The sequence below is a fragment of the Microcaecilia unicolor genome, chromosome 7, assembly GCF_901765095.1.
Source record: "Microcaecilia unicolor chromosome 7, aMicUni1.1, whole genome shotgun sequence".
NCBI lineage: Eukaryota > Metazoa > Chordata > Amphibia > Gymnophiona > Siphonopidae > Microcaecilia > Microcaecilia unicolor.
Genome location: NC_044037.1, coordinates 74043558 through 74064149, shown reverse-complemented (window position 1 = coordinate 74064149; position 20592 = coordinate 74043558). Strand labels below are relative to the sequence as shown.

Genomic DNA, 20592 nt, shown 5'->3' with positions numbered 1-20592 from the left:
AAACTGAGTTCCTCGGTATCTGCCTTAACGTGACTGACTGGGTTAGGAACTGGCTGAGTGGAAGATGACAGAGGTTAGTAGTAAATGGAGCTCATTCTGAGGAAAACAATGTCACCAGTGGTGTGCCACAAGGTTCAGTTCTTGGGCCGGTTCTTTTTAACATTGTTATAAGCAATATTGCTGAAGGGCTGCCTCTTTGCAGATGATACCAAAATCAGCATTAGGGTGGACACATCTGATGGTGTGGATAACATGAGGAAGGATTTAGCAAAGCTAGAGGAATGGTCTAGAATTTGACAGCTTAAATTTAGTGCTAAAAAGTACAGGGTCATGAATTTGGGCTGCAAAACCCCGAGGGAACGGTACAGTTTAGGGGATGAAGAACTTTTGTGTATGAAAGTGAAGTGGGACTTTTGTATGATTGTATGTGATGACCTTAAGGTGGCCAAACAGGTAGAAAAGGTGACGGCGAAAACTAGAAGGATGCTTGGGTGCATAAGGAGAGGAATGTCCAGTAGGAAAAAGGAGGTAATGATGCCTCTTATAAGACCTTGGTGAGATGTCATTTAAAATATTGTGTACAATTCTGGAAACCAGACCTTCAAAAATATATAAACAGAATGGAGTCGATCTAGAGGGCAGCTACTAAAATGGTTAGTGGCCTAAATCATAAAGCATATGAGGACAAACTTAAAGATCTCAATATGTATACTTTGAAAGAAAGGCGGGAGAGGGGAGATATGATAGAAACATTTAAATACCTATGTAGCATAAATGCACAGGAGGTGAGTCTCTTTCAATTGAAAGGAAGTTCTGGAATGTCAGGGCATAGGATGAAAGTGAAAGGGGATAGACTCAGAAGTAACCTGAGGAAATACTTAAGAACATAAGAATAGCCATACTGGGTCAGACCAATGGTCCATCTAGCACAGTATCCTGCTTCAAGCAATGGCCAATCCAGGTCACAAGTACCTGGCAGAAACCCAATTAGTAGCACCATTCCATGCTGCCAATCCCAGAGCAAGCAGTGGCTTCCCCCAGTCCATCTCAATAACAGGCAATTGGACTTTTCCTCCAGAAACTTGTCCAAACCTTTTTTTAAACCCAGATACGCTAACCACTGTTACCACATCCACAAACAGCGAGTTCCAGAGCTTAACTATTCTTTGTGTGGAAAAAATATTTCCTCCTATCTGTTTTAAAATTATTTCCTTGTAATTTCATTGACTGTCCCCTGGTCTTTGTACTTTTTGAAAGCGTCAAAAATCGATTCACTTTTACCCGTTCTACACCACTCAGGATTTTATAGACCTCACTCATATTGTCCCCTCAGCCTTCTCTTTTCCAAGCTGAAGAGCCCTAACCTCTTTAGCCTTTGAAGAGTTCAGTTCCCTTTACCATTTTGATCACTCTTTTTTTTGAACATTTTCTAGTTCTGCTATATCTTTTTTGAGATACAGCAACCAGAATTGAATGCAGTACTCAAGGTGAGGTTGCACCGTGGAGTAATACAGAGGAATTATAATATTCTTGGTCTTATTTTGCATTCCTTTCCTAATAATTCTTAGCATCCTGTTTGGTTTTTTGACTGCTGCTGGATACTGGGCAGATTTCAGTGTATTGTCTACAATGACACCTAGATCTTTTTCTTGAGTGTTTGCTCCCGGTGGAAATGGCAGAGATGAAAACAGTCTGAATTCAAGAGAGCTTGAGATAAGTACATAGGATCTCTAAGGGAGTGATAGGGAGAATAGATGGCATGGATGGGCAGCCTGGATAGGCCACATGGTCTTTATATGACTACATTTTCTGTTTCTGTGTTATACCTTGTGAACCCTTCCCAGTGGGTGTCTCTTTGTCCCCCCTGTAAAGGTTGCACAGTATGAATCTATAAGTCAAGCTGCCTTTTTTTTTCCCCTTTCCTGGCACCATCTCTTTGGAACTCATTTCCCAGGGATGTCCATATTAAGTCATCATAAGGTTTAGAACAGCATTGAAAACATATTTTTATAATATGACTTACCCAGGTTTTGGGTAGTTTTCTGTCTTTCAGCGTGTTGTGATTCTGCCTCTTGTCTGGGCTACCCTCCGTTGTGTTGTGTTGGGCTTCTTTTAAAGAAACACTAGTGTTCCATTTATTTTCTTTGCTTATTGGAAATTTGTATTGTAAACTGCCTTGTTGTTTGCACGTAAGGCAGTATATCAAGTTTAATGAACCATAAACCATACAAATGCTCCCACACAAAGTTACTTTGAGACAGCAATATCAGGGTGGGACTCTGCTTTGCCTGGAGGGGAGGGGGCAGGGCATGACTGAAGTGTGGCAGGAAGAAGGGAACTAATCGCCCTAAGAAAGACAAAAAAGTTACTCCAAGCTTGGAAAAACTGTCCCTGCCGAGCTTCCTGTACACAGCTTTACTCGGTCGTCGGTAAGAGTACCTTTGGTTGATATCACTTACTTGTGTACCTAATTCTGTCGTCTATGGAGAGCACCTTTAATTGTGTGACTCCTGTCACAAGCATTGACGCTGAAATACAGCTGTGTCGAGTCCTTTTTGGATTATGCATGATTCAGCTTTTTCTTCATTCTATGGTTGTACTGTCGAAGATTTTACATTTTGTTATGGACCTTCAATAAAAGAAGTAGTTGCTAGTACTTTTTGTGTATCCATTAATACACCGCCCCGGGTCCTTAACTGTGCTTATCCATACTGTTTGCCACATCGATCTTTTTTCTGAGGAGCTTGTTTTTTGGGTTTTTTTTTGGATTGGCTTGGTGATCATATTTTATCATTGTATGGTGGTTGTTTCAAATATATTTGGGAGAGGAGGTGTTTGATTGTATGCTAAGGGCAGAAATCAGACCATTGTAATGATTGGGGGATTATAGAGTTGGTTTGGCTATATTTATGAACATGTTTGTTTATGAATATTTATAAATTGTAATTTGCCTGGAAATGTTCATGTGGAATATAAGTGCTTGAATTAAAATTAAATTATAGGGGTCACGTGACGCTATGTTCGGGAGAGGACGCTAGCAGCTTCGCTCCCGCTCTCTACCCGCCAAATCGGCAATCACCAGCCTTGAAAACAGCGTGAAATTCACCCAATTTGTAAGATAAATAAAGCGGATACCGCAGCCAAACGTCGAAAAGAACTCTACAGATGGCAGCGAAGAATTTGCGAAAAGAAAAAAGTAAAGTAACGGAAGACAAGATGGCGGCTCCGGCGAGCCCGGCGGCCTCACAGGTGGGATCCGCCTGGGCAGCCGAAATTGTCGGCGAGGTCACCAGCGCCATGGAAGTGATCCTGGAAACAAAACTGGGCACTCTGGCAACGAAGTTGGAGACTTTAAATAATAATGTTGCCCAAATAGGAGTGGACATGGCCGCATATCAACAGCGTGCTAGCGATGTGGAAGACCGCATGGTGCAATTAGAAGAAGCACAAACTAAGCTTACAAAGCAGGTTGAAGGCTATGCGGCTAAAATAGAGGACTTAGAAAATAGATCTAGACGCAACAATTTGCGCCTCGTGGGAATTCCCGAAAATCAGGGAGAACATGATTTAAAAAGTTTTCTGGAAACTTGGTTGGCGAGGGAATTGGAGCTCCCTGCAACACTGGGCCCTTTGCGGATTGAAAGGGCACACCGCTTGGGACTAAAGCAGGTAAATGTGACAAGGCGTAGAGTGATAATCTGCAAGGTCCTCAATTTCGCTCATAAAACAGCGATTCTACAGGCGATTCGAAGTGGCAAGGAGCTGGTATGCGGAGCCCAGAAAATATTATGCTTCCAAGACTATTCAGCAGGGGTTTCAGCTCAACGGAAGCAGTTTTCCCCCATCTGCACAGAATTAGTGAAGCGTAAGATTCGCTTCGCGTTGTTGTACCCAGCAAGGCTCAGGATTACATATCAATCATCCACAGATATTTATTCTTCGGTGGAGGAGGCGCAAAAGTTTTTACACCGACTGGATGGCGAGCGCTGAGATGGAAGGAGACACCATAGTTGGCTTGGAAATAGGATGGCGCAGTGGCGCAGGCGGAATTTAAATATTAAGAGGTTTTGTTTAAAAGTGTTTCATTTTTGGATTTCATTGCTTAACTAACAATAGGACATTGAGAAGCTCTACAGGACCACAACCTGGAAGATTGGAACTTTGATCTGCATTACGAATAATTAATGGAGACTATACCATGGGTTGCTTAAAGGTAACCAGAGGTAACAGACCTTGAAATGTATAAGCAGAATTGATATGAGACAACAAGAAGGGTAAGATCGGGTGCAGGAAGGGCACTAATGTTTTACAATAATATGACAAGAGGTAGAAAGATATGGAGTAATATTTTGGGTGGTCAAGGGGAATCATAAAAGGGCAAAAAAAGGGAGAATGGGTTTTAAGATTTAAGGTTTGGGGTGGAGGGGGCGTTAGAGGTGACCTAACTCCTTCGGGGGGCATCGGGGAAAAGGAAGGGTAGGGTAATTTTAGGGAAAGGAGAAGGGAAGGGAGGGAAAGAAGGGAAGGGGAAGGGTAAGGGTTCAGACAGGTGAGATTACACTGTGGATAATGGGAATAAAAGCTGATATATATTGGTATATGGAAAACAGGCCAACATCAAAACATAAGATCTGGGGGATGAGGAGAAGGAGGGGCCGGAGGCTGGGCTGGCTCTTTCATGCGGAAATAGATGTGACATGGCACATTGCCTATGGGCAATTAATTGAGCATGGTTAAAATAGTAACCTGGAATGTTGGAGGCATAAATTCCCCAATAAAGAGATCTAAAATATTACATTACCTACAGCGAATAAGAGCAGATATAGTATATTTGCAAGAAACACATTTAACTGACAGTGAACATGCTAAATTAGAGAGATGGTGGGTGGGCGACTGTATTGCTTCTGCAGCTGTTGGGCGTAAGGGTGGGGTGGCTATTCTTATCAGGAAGGGAGTGGCCACTCAACTCACTAATATCGTGAAAGATCCTGAGGGACGATTTATCTTTGCTTCAGCGATGGTGGCCCGTCAGCAGGTTATGCTGGGCAGTATATATGCCCCAAACCAGCTGGACCTTAATTTTTATAAAAGGTTAGTGGCAGTGTTAGCTAAAATAGATGCATACCCTTTGTTATTGGGTGGGGATTTTAACATGACGTGGGACCCAGTAGTGGATAAGTCTAATCCCCCTCCAGGACGGAGAGGATCTGGGACTAAGGGGCTACCTAATTTCTGTGCATTACTCAACCTTATAGATGTATGGAGGACACTTCACCCCACTGATAGGGAATACACCCATCAATCTAGGGTCCATAACACACACTCTAGAATAGATTACTTGTTGTTTTCGCGATCGCTCTTCTCGGACATTTCAGAGGCCGAAATTGGCCCTTGTGTAATATCAGATCACGCTGCGGTGTGGTCAGTCTGGTCCCCGGGGACTCAAAATACTGGTGCGAAGACCTGGGCATTCCCTAGCTATTTGTATAATGATGGGCAGTTTAAAGAATATCTAATAGGGAAATGGACAGAGTACCTGCGACATAACGAGGGGCCCACAACAGATGATACGCTATTATGGGAAGCGGCCAAGTCGGTATTGCGCGGCGATATAATCAGCTATGTCAGCCATTATAAAAAGGCCAGGGACAGAGAGATTTTACGGTTGGAAAAGCAGTTAAGACAACTGCGACAACTGTTTGGCCAACACCCCTCGTCTGGAGTCCATCGGGATATTCTGGCGGTCCAAACTACTTTAAATTCTTTAATTCATGAACGAGCGGTCAAATCACAACAGTATTATAAATACCACCTCTATAAACATGGGAATAAAGGAGGGAAAATGCTGGCAAGATTGGCGACCCCAAAGAAGGTCAAGAGACAAATTTTGACACTTCGACAAGGGGGACAACTCCTTCACACTGATGCAGAAATAAGTGATGTATTTAAAACTTTTTTCCAACAATTATATGATACAGAGGATGAGGGGGGCTTAGCAGGTGATTTATATTTGGGTAATATTGCGACACCTACTATAACACAATCAGACAACACAAGATTGAACGAGCCTGTTACCACGGATGAGGTTAGTTGGGCAACTAAGTAAGGTGGGGAAGGCGCCGGGTCCTGATGGACTTAAGGCAGAGTTTTATAAAATGATGGGAGACCCCATAGTGCCAGCGTTGACTAAAGCATTTAACTCCTGGTACAGCGAAGGGCGACGAAAATGATAGTGGGGATGGGACGACTTTCCTATGAAGAGAGGCTGAGAAGGCTAGGGCTTTTCAGCTTGGAGAAGAGACGGCTGAGGGGAGATATGATAGAAGTGTATAAAATAATGAGTGGAATGGATCGGGTGGATGTGAAGCGACTGTTCACGCTATCCAAAAATACTAGGACTAGAGGGCATGAGTTGAAGCTACAGTGTGGTAAATTTAAAACGAATCGGAGAAAATTTTTCTTCACCCAACGTGTAATTAGACTCTGGAATTCATTGCCGGAGAACGTGGTACGGGCGGTTAGCTTGACGGAGTTTAAAAAGGGGTTAGATAGATTCCTAAAGGACAAGTCCATAGACCGCTATTAAATGGACTGGAAAAATTCCTCATTTTTAGGTACAACTTGTCTGGAATGTTTTTACGTTTGGGGAGCGTGCCAGGTGCCCTTGACCTGGATTGGCCACTGTCGGTGACAGGATGCTGGGCTAGATGGACCTTTGGTCTTTCCCAGTATGGCACTACTTATGTACTTATGTATTTATGTACTTGGTCGCTTACCGAATCATCTTAACCTGGCTCAAATTATAGTACTGCCGAAACCACAGAGAGACACTACCCTAGTGACATCATATAGACCTATATCCCTTCTAAATCAAGAGGTTAAAATATTAGCAAAAATACTTGCCAATAGATTAAGTAGGGTGCTCCCAGACATAGTGCATGAAGCACAAGTAGGGTTCGTGCAGGGAAGATCGGTGACAAGGAATTTAAGGCGTATCTTAGCTTCCCTGGAACGATTAGAGATGACAAACAGGGCCTCAATTATGATAAGTTTTGACGCGGAAAAGGCGTTTGATCGCGTGGAGTGGTCTTTTTTGTTCGCTGTCCTACATACTTATGGATTTCAGGGATGGTTTATACAGGCGATCAAGACACTATACTCTACCCCACGGGCTAGAGTGATGGTGAATGGTGTAAACTCCAGAGATTTTGAGATACGGAGAGGGACCAGGCAAGGGTGTCCTTTGTCTCCCTTGCTCTTTGCCCTGTATCTGGACCCCTTTATCCGAGATATGAGTTCGTGCCGGGCGGTACATGGGGTGCAGTTTGGGACTCAGGAGTTTAAGGTCGCAGCGTTTGCTGATGACCTTTTGGTAGTGCTCACGGAACCACAAGAATCCCTGGTAGCTCTCTTAGAACTTTTTCAAGAATTTGGGACTTATTCGGGGTTCAAATTAAATTTTGAAAAATCAGAGGCACTAGCGATACCGGAAACCACGAAGCGATTATGGCCGGAACAATTCCCGCTGCGATGGGAGGTGGATTCGTTTAGGTACCTGGGGGTCCTACTCACTACACAGACAAAGACTCTTTATAGATTAAATGTTAAGAGACTTATGGATAAAACAGAACAGCAATTGGAAATATGGCGCCCACTGACACTGTCCCTATCGGGGAGGATATGTCTCATTAGAATGGTGATCCTCCCCAGGTGGTTATACATGTTACAAATTTTACCATTGACTTTGTTAAAAAAGGACTTAAGACTTTTTTATCGCTTAATTTCGAAATTTTGCTGGGCACACAAAAAGGCCAGAGTAAGATTAACGCGCCTATGGGGAGGGTGGCAACAGGGAGGGCTGGGGTTACCTAATATGCAATATTATAACATAGCATGTCTCTTGCGACATGTCAGAGACTGGGTATTTTCCACTGATTATCATACACCCATTGACATGGAGGGAGATTTCTTTAAACCTTACACATTGATATCTTTATTGCATACAAACAGACCAACATTACCAAGGGCCATTCGGCAGTCAATGCTTTTGGGCCCACTGCAGGCCGCATGGAAGTTCTTGGGGAAGTGTTTGGGGGGAGACGCAGACACAACAGAGCTTATAACTATTGTGGGGAACCCAGGATTTCTACCCGGGTTAGCGAATCAGGCTTTTGTGAGGTGGGCACAGGCAGGTATTAGAGATCTTGGACAAGTGGTTAACTCAGAGGGTCAGATTAAAAACTTAGGGCAAATACTCCAACAGGGGGAAGTAGCATGGGGCGATACGTTCGCTCACTGTCAGTTGAAACATTATATCAGGTCCTTAGACACTGAAGCACTAAAAAGCGGCTTGGGTAAGAGGATTCAGGAGCTGTTTATAGAGCTCTCAGACGAAGCCCCATCTGTTTCCGCCATTCAGGGGAAGATATGGTTGATGAGACCCGGGGCAGAGTTAGCCCAGCTTAGGCAAAGATGGGAAGCAGATGTGGGGACAAGCCTTGCCGATTGGGACATTCTAGCTCATATAAAGGGAATACCTAAACTGATTAGTGGGGCGCTATACCGAGAATGTGCCTTCCGGGTCTTACACAGGGCCTATTTCACGCAAGTACAACTATTTAGAGCGGGAGGCATACACACGCCCATTTGTTTGAAATGTAATAGTAATGAAAATACCTACTATCATGCATTTTGGGAATGTACAAAGATACAACAGTTTTGGAGAAGAGTGGAGAGATTTGTGTCCCACATGTTGTCAAGACACATTCAAGGAACAGCTATACAATTGGTCCTGGACTGCCCGGGCTCCTTTAGGGGACTGAAAGCAGATGAAAAATTACTTTGCCGCAAACTGTATTTGCTTGCAAGGAAATGTATCCTGCAATCATGGACTACGCCTGATTCTCCTGAGTATTGGCACTGGAGAAATCAAATACACCAATTGATGATGTGGGAGATGAAAGATGCCAAAGGCTCCTACAAAAAGAAAAATCGATTTTTAAAGATCTGGGGACCTTTTATAAACACTCTTACACATCGTGGTAGAAGTCTTGTACTTAATAAGTTATGATGGGCCAGAATGACACCTTATGATAGGAATTTGTAATAAACACAGTGTAACCTATAAGGGAGGGGAGGGAGGAAAGGGAGGGGGGGAAGGTAGGGGGGAAGGATAGGGGGGGAGGGTGGAAGGAAGATAGGGCTATAGGGGGGGATAGGGAGGAGGAAATTACAAACTTGAAGACGAAGCAATGTATAATAAGGTATTAAAGCGTTGTAACAGGATACAGTATTTATGTGTATCAGGTACCTCCTATTGAGGAATGTAAGTTCAATTTGTCTTCAATAAAAATTGTTGAAACATAAAATTAAATTATAAAATTAGCTTCATAGTGACACACTATGGCTCAGAAACCTCTTCTGATTTGCTCACTTACTCATAAATTCAGGATATCTGCCTTGCACATAGCCAGGTACTGCAGCATCTGTAATGACTCGTACATGTCACCATAATGTCTTTTCTTTTCTCATTTGCAGCCCGTTATTAATGGCTATCGAAACAAATCCACTTTCTCCGTGAACAGAGGACCAGATGGTGACCCAAAAACTGTAGGGCATTACGTGGGAAGATACAGAAAGGGAATGAGACTTCATATACCGCCTTTCTGTAAGTAAGTGAGAAGGCTGGGTTTGGAAGGGGTTGCCGCTATAACAATATGCTGAGTAAACTCTTGGCACTCACACACAAAGCTGGGATTTTTTTTTTATTTGTAAAATTTGTTTTATTCAAAATGTTCAATTACTGTTACAAACAGCAGTGGTAAAAAGGGGCCTTAGCGCACCCTTTCACAGGTTTTTCTGCCTGCTAAGGCCATTTTTACTGCAGCAGTAAAATGGCCAATTTTCCATTTTTTTGCCATTAGTGTGCAGCCATTAAAAAAAAAAAAATTGCTGCATGAGCGCTTACTGACACCTATTTTGTAGGTGGTAAGGACTCGCGTGGTAATCCTGCAGTAATGTAGCGGCGCTGCAATAAGCCATAAGGCGCTCCATTTGTATTAACTGACCCAATTTGCACTTCCAGTCACCCAATGTCGGGGGGTCTACCTTCTTCCAATGCTGTGCTATAAGGCACTTGGCTGCTGCCAACCCCCATCGCAGCCATTTGCTCTCCTCCCAAGAATCCTGCTCGTTATGCAAACCCAAGAGGCATACCACAGGACTACACACCAATGATGATTCAGTTAGTATTGCTAACACTTTCATAACGGCCTACCAGAAGGGAACCATACTTGGGCAGGTCTACCATATATGTAGAAAAGAACCCAGCTGTGATTTACACCTCCAGCATATGTCTGATGTACCAGGGTACATCCGCTTCAATCTCTCAGGTGTGTAATACCATCTGGATAGGACTTTATATGCATTTTCTTGCACCAAAACACATACCGAAGCTTTCTGAACCTCCCCACAAATAACTTCCCACTCCTGATCAGAAAAATGGCAATTTAAATCTTCCTCCCAGGCCCCCTGAAAACCAAATGGTCTGGGATCACATCCCCTAAAAAATGTATATATCACTGATATTGGTCTGGGCACCCTCCTCAACAAAAGCCACAGATTTTCCAGACTTTCCGTCTCCTGAGGGTTCTCCCCCCTCCAACCCAATGTCCCCACAAAATGTTGAATCTGTATATAGGAAAAAATGTCCCCCCCCCCGGCAGGCCATACATGGAGCACAGCGTATCAAAACTCTTCACCCTCCCCCCCCACCTGCAGCACAGCTCGGAAATTCAAGATACCCACTTGTTCCCAACTCGCAAATATGGCATTTTCTCTCTCTGCCCTAAATTTTGGCTCCCATCGCAAAGGTGCCAGTGCCGATACCCTATCAGTCTGTCCCCATGTCCTCTGCACTTCTCCCCACAATTCCACCAAATGCCTCACACATGGATTTCGTATCCCAGCCAAGATCACTCCCACTCCTTCAGTAGTCCACAAGTAAGAACTCATTGGCCTATGCGGGCTATATGACTGCTCCAACTGACTAGTGGGCTTGGTTATCCCCCTCTCCCAGTCCATGATCATCTGCAGTTGGGCAGCAAAATAATACCACTCAATATTGGGCACTGCTCTACCCCTCCCCTCTCAGGAGCCCCCCCACAATACTCGTCCAGCCAAATGGGGATGCCTACCCTCCCATATAAACTGTGACAAAAAACCCTGCAATTGTTTAAGTGTCCGTCTTGGAACCGCCACTGGCAGCGCCTGAAACAGAAATAACAATCTAGGCAGAACGTTCATCTTCACCACTGCCGTACGCCACTCTAGTTTGGTCACAGCCCTCTTTGTTCTACGAAAGTAGCCCTGACCAGAGTCTTCAGTGATCACTTTATGGATAAAGCCAAGGGTCTTTACTCAATTCTCATCTGCTGCCCTAATACTGTTGACCACCATCTACTTGTTGACAATGTCCTCACTTAGATTTCAAGACTGTTCTTTTCTTGTGTCTCTTGTTCAGCTTTTTAGTTCAACCACTAGTGGATCCTTCTCCAGGACTAACCAGTTGTCAGTCTGTGCCCCAGTTGCCTTTCTGGAGCATCTTTACTCATTCCCTTAGTGCTTTGATTTCCTCCCATAATTTTCATTACCATCTTCATACCAATGACTTTTGATTATTAAGGTTAAACTTGCTACTCACCTCTATCAAAAGGCCTGAAGCGATTTAATAGCAGTTAAATTACTATAAAAATCCATTTAGTTGAAGCACCAAGAAATAATCCCACCCAGCAAGTCACCCACCGACCCCTCCCATTCACCAACAGTATTGCATATATAGCAGCACAATCCATATCCTCCCTCCATCCAACCTGTCCAATGTCATTGCCTTGACATTCCATAGCCACTTTAAACTTAAGATTCCTGCCAAACACGTTTCCTATTGTTTTTTCCTTGGATGACACATCCTTACAGTCCAATGGGCCTGTAGCTTTGGGAGGGTCATCTTATCTTTAACCTCTCTCGCTCCTTTTCTGTATTTATATACACTGGTAAACTGTTTTTATAATATCTCCAATATCTGTCTCTTCCTTTCCGATTGTGCTATCAAAACTCTCCCTCCAGTATTCTTTTCCCTTCCTGCTTAGACTAATGAAACCTGTTCCTTAGAGCCACCTTCCAATGAATCTTTATTCTTTATTACAGTCTTTCCAGAATTCAGCTGCCCAATTTGCCTTTTTCCAGTGCATTATGACCATGTAATGCCTCTTTTGAAGTCAAATGTGGCTTCCCATCTGCTTCCTCCTACTTGCATTCAAGTGTTATCACTCTGCAGCTCCTCGTTACTTCTCATTTTCTCCTACATCCAAGCTTTGCTCTACATTCAACCGTCAAGCTACACTTGGGTATCTTTCTACTATATCGCCAACTCCAGAATCTGCATTTTCCACATTCCTGGACAAGCTTTGAGTCAATGCATCATGTTCCGTCTTTGGCCATATTCATCCTGCCATAAAACACACCATTTTGAGACTTTTTAGATCTTAAACCCTGTCTCTTCCTAATCATAGCCTTGTCAATTTTATCCATGTTTACTGTATTGAGTACTGTTCCTGATTATAAACTTCATGGAGCAGGGGCCTTCTCTTTTATGTATATCTGTAAGACCTGCACATCTCTCATGGCACTACAGAAATAATTAACATTAGAAGTAGAAATCCTATGAAAATTGCTTAGTTGATTGCATGAGAGACTGAAGCTATACTTTTTACCCAAAAGTAACTTCCACACAAGACAAAACATGGTATCTTTTCTACATATCTGGCCAGTTAGCCTGCACCCTATTCTGGAGGGGTCATTTCTAGGATAATTTTAATCTCCATGCTCCCTCCAGTAATGTCCTTACTGCTGAGTCTGTTAAATCTGAGACCTTTCATAATGGTAGGTTATTGTGGACACTTCTGCACAGCAAACTGGCGGTAATTAGAACATAAAAAGTGCCATGCTGGATCAGACAAGTAGTCTCTCAAGCCCAGCATCTGATGTCCAATTCAGGTCCCATAAAAAAAGTACCCAGTAAATCTTAAAAGTGTGATCCTTTCCAAGTCCGTCTTTCCTAGAAGAGGTGGCTTATTCCCAGGTCTGTCTGTTTAACAATTGATAATGGACCTACCCTCCATAAACTTACTTGACCTTTTTAAAACCCTTCTATGCTATTAATCTTCACTTAAATACTTTTTTCAATTTGTTTTAAATCTTCTCCGATTACTTTGGTTAGGTTGTGAGTTTCTTTGTATACATTACAAAACGCTTAATTATATGATGCTTAGATGGTGAAATTAAATATCTGGTTGTTTTCCCCAGCAAAGAATATTGTCTGTGTACGGTCTCATCATCTTCTAAATATGCCAGAGAAACACTACCAAGTGGCTCAAGTAAGCAAGGACAGTGTGGCTAATGGTGTACAGGATGGTGTTTAGTTGTCAAATATGGGGACGAAGAAAAGCAAAGGGAGGACTACAGAAGCACAGTTAAGTGAAATGGACATGGATGGATACAGCTGCAGGGCATGTGCAAGTGAATGTAAGCATAAAACTGGGTGTGCAAATAACACTTTACAGCTCCAAAAGGCCACCTGGAGGAGGTCAGTGAATTTATTCAAGAAGGCATACCATAACGATCCAACCTAAACACCCGAAACATGCAACACAACGAAACTTGCTACCAAACGAGGACACTTAAATTCTCCTCTTAACCACTTAATTCACTCTATAACTCATGTACTTTGAATCAATTACCACTCTGTATTTCTCATACCGGAAGTGGCGTCCGCCACCAAGGTACTATGTAAGCCACATTGAGCCTGCAAATAGGTGGGAAAATGTGGGATACAAATGCAACAAATAAATAAATAAATAGGAGGCGGGGCTGTTGGGAGTAGTCAGGGATAGGAGACCGGACTGTTGGGAGTGGTCAGAGATAGGAGGTGGGGCTGTTGGGCATGGTCTGGGATAAGAGGCGGGGCTGTTGGGAGTGGGCTAGGGATAGGAGGTAGGGGTGTTCGGGTATGGTTAAACATATCTGATGGATATGTATGATACTTCAGAAGGGGTTACTTGATAGCCAAAGAAGAATATTACAGACAAAAGGATTATATATTGAAGGAAAAGAGAAAAGATTTTGGAAAATGTACAGAAGCCTTGTGGAATGCAAAGGAGAATATATACTGGGGAAAAGAAAGAGACATGATGGAAAGGAAGGACAATTTATGCATGTCATAGGGGGAAGGGTTATATTCAGGGAATAAGGGAAAATGATGAAGAGGATTGGTAGCAAGGAATAATTGATCTGACAGAGAAGGAGGAAAAGGGGAGTAAAGAAATGTTATATGTTGGCAAATAAAGTTTTCTGTTTTAGTATAGTGAAAAAAAGGCTTTTTTTTCTCCATCATATTTCCCTTGATCGTTATTAGTCTTATTTTGTTGTGCATAGCCACTGTGTCTTCATGAACCACATTTTCTTATCAGTGCTATGAAGAAATGATTCATCAGTCCCCCTTGAACTCCTGTCTCCTATTTCATGATGGTGGGCACTGGCGAGAAATAACTGTGCGCACCAACCGTGAGGGTCACACTATGGCCATAATCATCTTCCATCCCCAGGAGCTGAGTCAGGTAGGAATATTCAAAACAGGAATCCTATTATATCAGAAATGTATTGCTTCTAGACCCAAACTAAGGTGACATTCAGACCGGAACCAATAAGTTGATGGGGTGGTGACAATAGAGATACCAGAATCAACTGGTGTAGGCTGCAGTAATGCCAGTACCAGCCCCACCCACTGTACAGCTACAGCTGTTATGGATCTGACTCCCACAGCATTAGCATGATGGGTTTATAGCTGAGCGGTATGGGACTTCCCAGTCTGGATTATACCAGAGCTAGTACCATAACAGAGCTGTACCAAATACATATTTTACTATTCGGCCGAATACGAATAATGGCATTGAGCTTTAACATAACAAATAATAAAAGAAGCAACATGAAATCAGAGATCAAGTATTTATTTCAGTAGGATTGAGCACAGTAGAGCCCCGGATTATTTGAATTTGAATTTAAATCCTTATTCGGCCGAATACGAATAATGTATTTGGGGCACTATTCGGGGCCAAATTGAATCAAATGCGAATATTCGGTACAGCCCTAGTAACAGCCAGCTTGTGAGAGTTTCTTGTATGAAAATAGCTCCATTTGAATCATCTAGTGAATGGGGCACTGACTGTGACAGTGCCTTACCCAGTAATCAGATGGTTCAAGAATGACTTATCTTTACATAGTCTATCTTGTTTTAATGCATGCTGTAGTGTTGGTGTCAGGTGAGACCCCATCCTGAATACTCTTCAGTTCTAGAGATCCACATCTACCAGTGGACATGGAGAAGGTGAAGGGGATTCAGGAGGGTGTTGGTAAAATGACATATGGCATGCATGATAAATATTAAATGGAGAGATTTAAGGAGACATACATACTCCCTAAAAGAAATGAAGAAAAGGGTACATGTGAAGAGACATCCAGCATATGTGGGAGGAGTCACATTTGAGGCAGGCACAAAGGAAACTTAATGATAGAACAAGGAGAGAAGCCTACAGACGGTCAGCATTGTGGCAATGGGGTAGGCAAGTTTTAAGAAAAACAAAACAAAAGCCAACTGCATACCAACATTGCCTTTTCTTGTTGCTCATGTAATATCCATCCTGAATTGTTGCTGGCATTTTGATAGATGTCTCCAGATATGCATTGAAATGTTATTTTGGCCTGCTGTGCAACTTTATTCTTTTTTGGGACAGGAGGAGCTATGTGCTCAGAAGGAGTCTGTGAAAGAGTTTTTTACTCGTGGGCCTGGGGCAGAATGCAACTTAACTTCCCTTTACTTTCAAGAAAGGTAATTCTACTACTACCACAACTTACAATATTTCTACAGCACTGTGCAGCATTCAGCACAGTGCATCATTCAGTTTCAAACAGGAAGTGTAGCAAAATCAGCATCAGTGATCAAACATCATGCCCTTGGGGGCAGAAGCTGCAACTTGGTGTTGCATGACTAGGGCAAAGCCATGTGACAGTTTTTTCATCCTGACAGTGGGCAAAGAGGTCTCTCTTCTTGTCCAGGAGAGAGAACAAAGGAATAGGACATGGAAAGATGGATGGAGGGCTTCACTGTAATTGAGGTAGTAATATATTAACAATTAAAGAGATATATTCCAATTGCGCGTAGCAGAATTCTTAAACATAGTTCACAAGATTACATGGTAATTTACTATATAGATCCTTGCGATGTTGACCATTTCACATCACAGTGAGGAGGGGGGGGGGGGGGGGTTCAGAAGAGAAAAGGGATTTGTGGGTGGGTCGGTGGGAGGATACACAAAGGGAGTTATCCACTGTAGATGTTGCTGGAGTGATTGTTATTGTGTTTTGCTAATTTGCCTGTAACATTGGGTTACTTCTGTGGTTTTTGATGGTTTCAATTCAATAAAAATGATTTAAACGTAAGAGACATTTTACAGGGAAATATACAGGTAGTATAATAACAAAGGACAAATTCTGATAAAAAGAAAAGATATTGGAACAGTCTTTGTTACTAGTAAGAATCTGATGGAAAAACTGGAATGTTAGTGACATAATCAAGAGAGGACCTTGCTGTGCTCTGTAAAACCATCATAGGATGCACATCTTGAAGGAGCTTTAGAGGTCATTTTTCATGTGGAAAATAATGCAGGGAAACTCAGACAAAACCCAAGGAAAGGGTCAGATGTAGCACACAAGCAAAGATAAGGGTTCAAGGCAACCAAACCCATTTTTCACATTTAGACTTGGTCTGTTCATATGTAGTACATCAGTATTGTTTGCTGCTTTTAAAAGTATAAAGTAAATCAGGTTATGTATGGGTTTTTTTTTTTTTTTAATAAGTGTGTCCATGTGTATATAGGTTTTTAATTTTCTCTTTTCTGGGCAGAGTAATATGTTATTACTAGTAAAAAAAAGGGCGCTAGCAAGGTTATCATGTAATGGCGATTGTTTTTAAGGGAACCGTTAGGAGGCGAGTTGTGGTGCGAGTTCCGTGCTCACCTACTTCCCACCACCATGCTGGTTACGATGGAGTTTGAGCGGCGCAGAAGTCTGGACGTCAATGGCCAGTTGTGGCGCGAGTTCCTGCCTCGCGGCCATTCTGAGTTTGACATGGCGCTCATTAACGCGTTCCGAGTTCCATGACCCCCTCCCTTCCCTCCCCTCCGAGTTCCAGGCCTCCTGCCTCCCTCCCTCTCTCTCTCTCTCTCCCCCCCTCTCCTCCAAGTGGCAGCCCGACCTGCGCTGCCCGCCCTCTTCTCCCAGTCCTCTGCCTGCCCCTCGCCTTCCTGCGTGCCGCCCAGAATTTAAAAGTTCTTACCTCGGGGTCCAGCGCCAGCAGTGAAAGGCGAGCAGGCTCGGAGCTTCAGCCTGCCTTCCCTTCTCTCTCAGCTGTGCCTCTGGTTCCGCCCATGCGGAAACAGGAAATAAGGATGGGACCAGAGGCAGAGCTGAGAGAGAAGGGAAGGCAGGCTGAAGCTCCGAGCCTGCTCGCCTTTCACTGCTGGCGCTGGACCCCGAGGTAAGAACTTTTAAATTCTGGGCGGCACGCAGGAAGTAGAGGAGCAGGCAAAGGACTTGGAGAAGAGGGTGGGCAGCACAGGTTGGGCTGGCTGGGAACTTCCGTTCCGGGACTTCGGGTGGGTCAAATATTGGGGGTGCTGGAGCACCCACGGAGTCGGTGCCTATGCCTCCATGTCCAGCAGTTCTTCCCTCCCCTCCATTTCCAGCGATTCTCCTCTTCCCTGCCCTGCCATCCGTGTCCTGCGATTCTTTCCTCTACTGTCCTTCCATCCCATCCATTCTCCTCTGCTCTCCCCTTCCCTTCCTCCCTCCCTCCCTTCACGATTCTCTCCTCCCCTCCATTTGTACCTGAACATTCTCTGGCTGGCTGGCGCTGGCTTCCTTTCCCTCTCACTGTTCCGCCCTCTGACGTCATTACGTTTTGACGCGAGAGCGGGGCAATGAGTACTTATGGATGTTACGAACCCAGGCATCCAGACGTAGAACGTTGGAGGTGCAAATTATTATATAGGATGTTTATTGTGATATAAGATACCACCTTTCATGAGTGAACTTAGCAAGACAGTTTACAACAGTAAAAACAAAGAAGATGGAAAAGAAGTCGATAATCTGACAGGACAACAGAAAGCGGGGAGAACAGGCAAGCAGATTCAAATCTGGAGCATCCATAAGGTTTATGAAGCACCAAATGTATAGGAGAAGATAATGGTTGTTAAAGCTGTCTTGAATTTGGCATAAGTTGGTTCATAAGTACATAAGTATTGCCATACTGGGACAGACTGAAGGACCATCAAGCCCAGCATCCTGTTTCTAACAGTGGCCAATCCAGGTTACAAGTACCTGGCAAGATCCCAAAAAAGTATAATACATTTTATGCTGCTTATCCTAGAAATAAGCAGTGGATTTTCCCCAAGTCCATTTTAATAATGGTCTATGGACTTTTCCTTTAGGAAGCCATCCAAACCTTTTTTGAACTCAAGAGATGGGGCAAGGTAAAAGAAGCCACCATTTCTGGTAGTGTTCAACACAAGAGTGAGCCAACAAAGGGGATAGCTGGTCATAGCCCAGTAGAAGAGTGCAGCAATCTGTTTTATTGCAATAGTGCAGGGAGGAAGGTTTTACATTTGTAAGGAACTGGCAACATTCTGGGGAAGGGGGAGCCTATTCCGGAATGATGGGCTCCACCTTAACCAGGGTGGGACCAGGTTGTTGGCATCTGCATTTAAAAAGGAGATAGAGCAGCTTTTAAACTAGAAACTGGGGGAAGGCCGACAGTCATTCAAAAGTGCATGGTTCGGAACAAGGTATCTTTCAAAGGTATCACCATAACATGGGAGATAGAGTATCCCGATAGTGAGGTTGCAGTAGAGACCATAGTAGACCAGGTGTCTTTAAATAAAAAGCAGACGGAGGAAGTGATGTCACGTGCCAAGGTGGAGGGCTAAAAGACGAGCTCCGTTGGGGCGATTAAAAAATCGGCGATAAAATCCTTCTCGAACAGTGAAAAGTGGCCTGACAGTAAGGGAGGAAGTCCCTTCAGGTAATGCCTCCGAAGAAAACGTTGGATCAATTCCGTTATACGCCGGAACGGCGGGAAAAAATTGGTGACGGGAAGCAAGGTCCAGAGCTGCGGGGAACAAAGATGGCGGCCGTGCGATCAGCGCCGGAACCGAAGAACAAGGGTGAAGAAGGCCGAGAGGTTGCAAATATGCTGCCCGCGGATGTTGCCGAGTTATTCCTTGAGCTGAAATCGGAATTTGCGGGGGTCCGGCGGGATGTGCAGAATGCGCTCAAAGAAATTCGGGACGAGGTGCGAGAATTAGGAACCCGCATAGGTGAAGTAGAAGAGGGAATGGTGGCCGTGCAATCAGAAATGGACACTATGCAACGGAAAGCCTCAGAGGACCAGGGGATGCTGTATCAGAGATCAAGTGGAAGATCTTGAAAATAGATCAAGACGGAATAACCTCAGATTTAAAGGTATACCGGAGTTGGATCTCTTCACAAACTGTGTTAGCGTCATCAAGGAACTTTGCCAGTATATCTTGGCTTCGGAGCAAGAGGCCCCACCCCCAGAGATTCACCTGCAACGGGCGCACAGGGCGCTGGGCCCCCGCAGAGATAACCAGCCGCAGGATGTAGTGGCGTGCTTTGTTGACTTCCCGATAAAAGAGAAAATCTTGAGACTGGCTCGGATGCGTAAAGAGCTACTTTGGAAGAGCTATAAAATTGAGATTTTTCAGGACTTGGCACGCACTACGCTCCTAAAACGGGGCACCTTTAAAGAGGTAACCAGCTTCATGCGTGCCAAGGGAATTAAATACCGCTGGCTGTTTCCTTTCGCAGTATGGATTACAGTGGAGGGGAAATCCCGAAAAGTGATCACGCCGGAGGAAGCATGGACTGCACTGCGTGCGCTGGGCTGTAAAGATGTTCCGGATCAGTCTCAAGAGCCACAGAATCAGGCAGCTCCCAGACAAGACTCGGCGTGGCAAGTGGTGGTCGCGAGAAAACAGAATAAGGACAAACATGCCCATTAGAGTGGACTACCTTGAAAGAGGTTTTGGGAGTTTATTCTGAATTTGGATTAAGCATTAAGAAGGGGGGTAAGGGGTTTGTTGAGGGGGGAAGGTTATTTGAATTATAAAAACTAAAAACTAAATTCAATAATATATTATAAAAAAAAAAAAAAGCAGGGTTGGAGAGGGGTGCAGGCAGTGGGAAATGTGAATGTATAGTGAATGGAGGGTGGAGAAGGGGTAGTGGGGGGGATTAAAATAATGGATATGTTTTGGCCAACGCCTCAGGGACAAGATGTCAATTTTCCTACCATGGCTGATCAGGATAATCTAGGATCGGCTAGGGGGAGGGTGGGAGGGGAGGGGGGCAAGGATAGGGGGAAGAGGGGAGGGAAAGGTCAGAAGGGGTTAGGAAAAGGGGGGG

General features: G+C 43.9%; 1 protein-coding gene across 3 annotated transcripts in view; it reads left to right on the top strand.

Moving 5' to 3' along the window:
- Positions 1-20592, top strand: part of TRMT2B (tRNA methyltransferase 2 homolog B) — a 49025-nt gene that overhangs the window by 8357 nt on the left and 20076 nt on the right. For all 3 annotated transcript variants that reach the window (XM_030209932.1, XM_030209933.1, XM_030209934.1), the window contains 4 exons: positions 9538-9667; positions 13363-13433; positions 14526-14672; positions 15846-15940. In XM_030209932.1, coding sequence (XP_030065792.1) covers positions 9538-9667; positions 13363-13433; positions 14526-14672; positions 15846-15940 — 443 coding nt within the window. The remainder of the gene's footprint in view (positions 1-9537; positions 9668-13362; positions 13434-14525; positions 14673-15845; positions 15941-20592) is intronic.